We start from the raw sequence: 1,388 nt of genomic DNA, 5'->3' as shown, positions 1-1,388 counted from the left end.
ACACACACACACACACACACACACACACACACACACACACACACACACAGTGAGTCTCCTTCAGACCTTAGATCAACAACTTTGCCTGGTATTTAATCCCTGGGCATTGGTCAACCTCTTCAGCTTCCGCTCCAGGGGCAAGAGCCTCAACAGCAAGGCAGACACCTGCAGGTTTCTTCACCTCCTCCTCCTGCTTTTGTTGGTATTATCTGGTTGAAATGCACACATCTGACCCTGCGTCCATCCCCCTTCCTAGCAAACCTCCTCTGATTCCTCCCTATTCTCCCCACTGTCCTGCTCCAGAATGTCCCCTGAATGAAAGTTTGCAAAACCCTTGCCCTCCCCGCCCCGCTTTCTTGTCCATTCTCCACAGAATGAGAAACGAGTTCACAGAAGTTACACCACTGCTTGTAAGACCTTCTGAAAACAATTCGGGTCTCACGGGTCACTTAAAAGCCGTGCTCTCTGCTCCAACCCTGTATTCACCCTGTTTCCTTCACATTCCTCACCCCTTTCTGAAATTACTTCGTGTTTGGTTTGAGGTCGGTGTCTCTCCCCTTTAAGAGTAGCCCCCAGAAGTCAGGGCCAGGGTCGCTCCGGATCAGGCCCGTCCACATCAGGGTTAGGGCACACATTAGGGGGTCCATGCGCGCTGAGTTCGCAAGGTCGGGTGAGTCCACACATCCGGCGCGCACGCGGGGGCCAGTAGCGGTGCACCAAGGGGTGCGGAGCAGGGATCAGCCCAGGGCCTAGGGTGGGAGGGGGAGGGGGTGGGCCGCGGGGCAGCTCCGCCAGGAACCCGGGGGAGGTGGCAGACACGCCCCCCCCTCGGCCCCTCCTCGCGCCTGCCCATTGGCGGCCGCGCCGGGGGCGGGGAGAGGTCGCGCTCGCCGTGACCCCCTTCTCCCCCTACCGCCCCAGCCGGCAGCCTTGTCCAAGTTGCCAGCGCAACGTCTCGCGCGCCCGCTCCCGCCGCAGCATGTTCCGCGCCGCTGCCAGTCTCGGGCCCCGCCTGGGCCGCCGCCTCCTGTCGGCCGCCGCCACCCAGGCGGTACCGGCCCCCAACCAGCAGCCTGAAGTCCTCTTCAACCAGGTGAGGCCGTTGGCCCCGGGGCTTTGTTCTCTCGCGGAGACGGCGCTCGCCGGCTGGGAAGGCTCTGGGCCTCTTCGGGCTCCAGTTTACCCAGTTGGGGCTCGAGGGGTTTGCTGCGCTTGATCTTTACGCACACCTTCCCTCCCCGCTAGCGTTTTGGCCCCTTCACCGCCTCTGGCAGCCCCCGCCCCCCGTTTCATTATCCAGATGTGACTTCGGCCACTTACTTGTTTTCGTCCGGCCGCCGGCCGCTTTCCTGCGCCAGTTCTCTTGGTTCCATTTTCTCGCCCAGCCC

General features: G+C 61.8%; 1 protein-coding gene across 1 annotated transcript in view; it reads left to right on the top strand.

The window, feature by feature from the left end:
- The first annotated feature begins 904 nt into the window (after nt 1-904).
- ALDH2 (aldehyde dehydrogenase 2 family member) overlaps nt 905-1,388 on the top strand; it is a 28,391-nt gene continuing 27,907 nt past the window's right edge. The window contains exon 1 of the mRNA XM_040443848.1: nt 905-1,093. Coding sequence (XP_040299782.1) covers nt 980-1,093 — 114 coding nt within the window. The 5' untranslated portion in view covers nt 905-979. The remainder of the gene's footprint in view (nt 1,094-1,388) is intronic.

Source organism: Herpailurus yagouaroundi, unplaced genomic scaffold (genome assembly GCF_014898765.1).
Source record: "Herpailurus yagouaroundi ecotype Mexico unplaced genomic scaffold, PumYag 191, whole genome shotgun sequence".
Taxonomy (NCBI): Eukaryota; Metazoa; Chordata; class Mammalia; order Carnivora; family Felidae; genus Herpailurus; species Herpailurus yagouaroundi.
The sequence above is the reverse complement of the archived record's forward strand: the minus strand, read 5'-3'. Positions and strand labels throughout refer to the sequence as shown.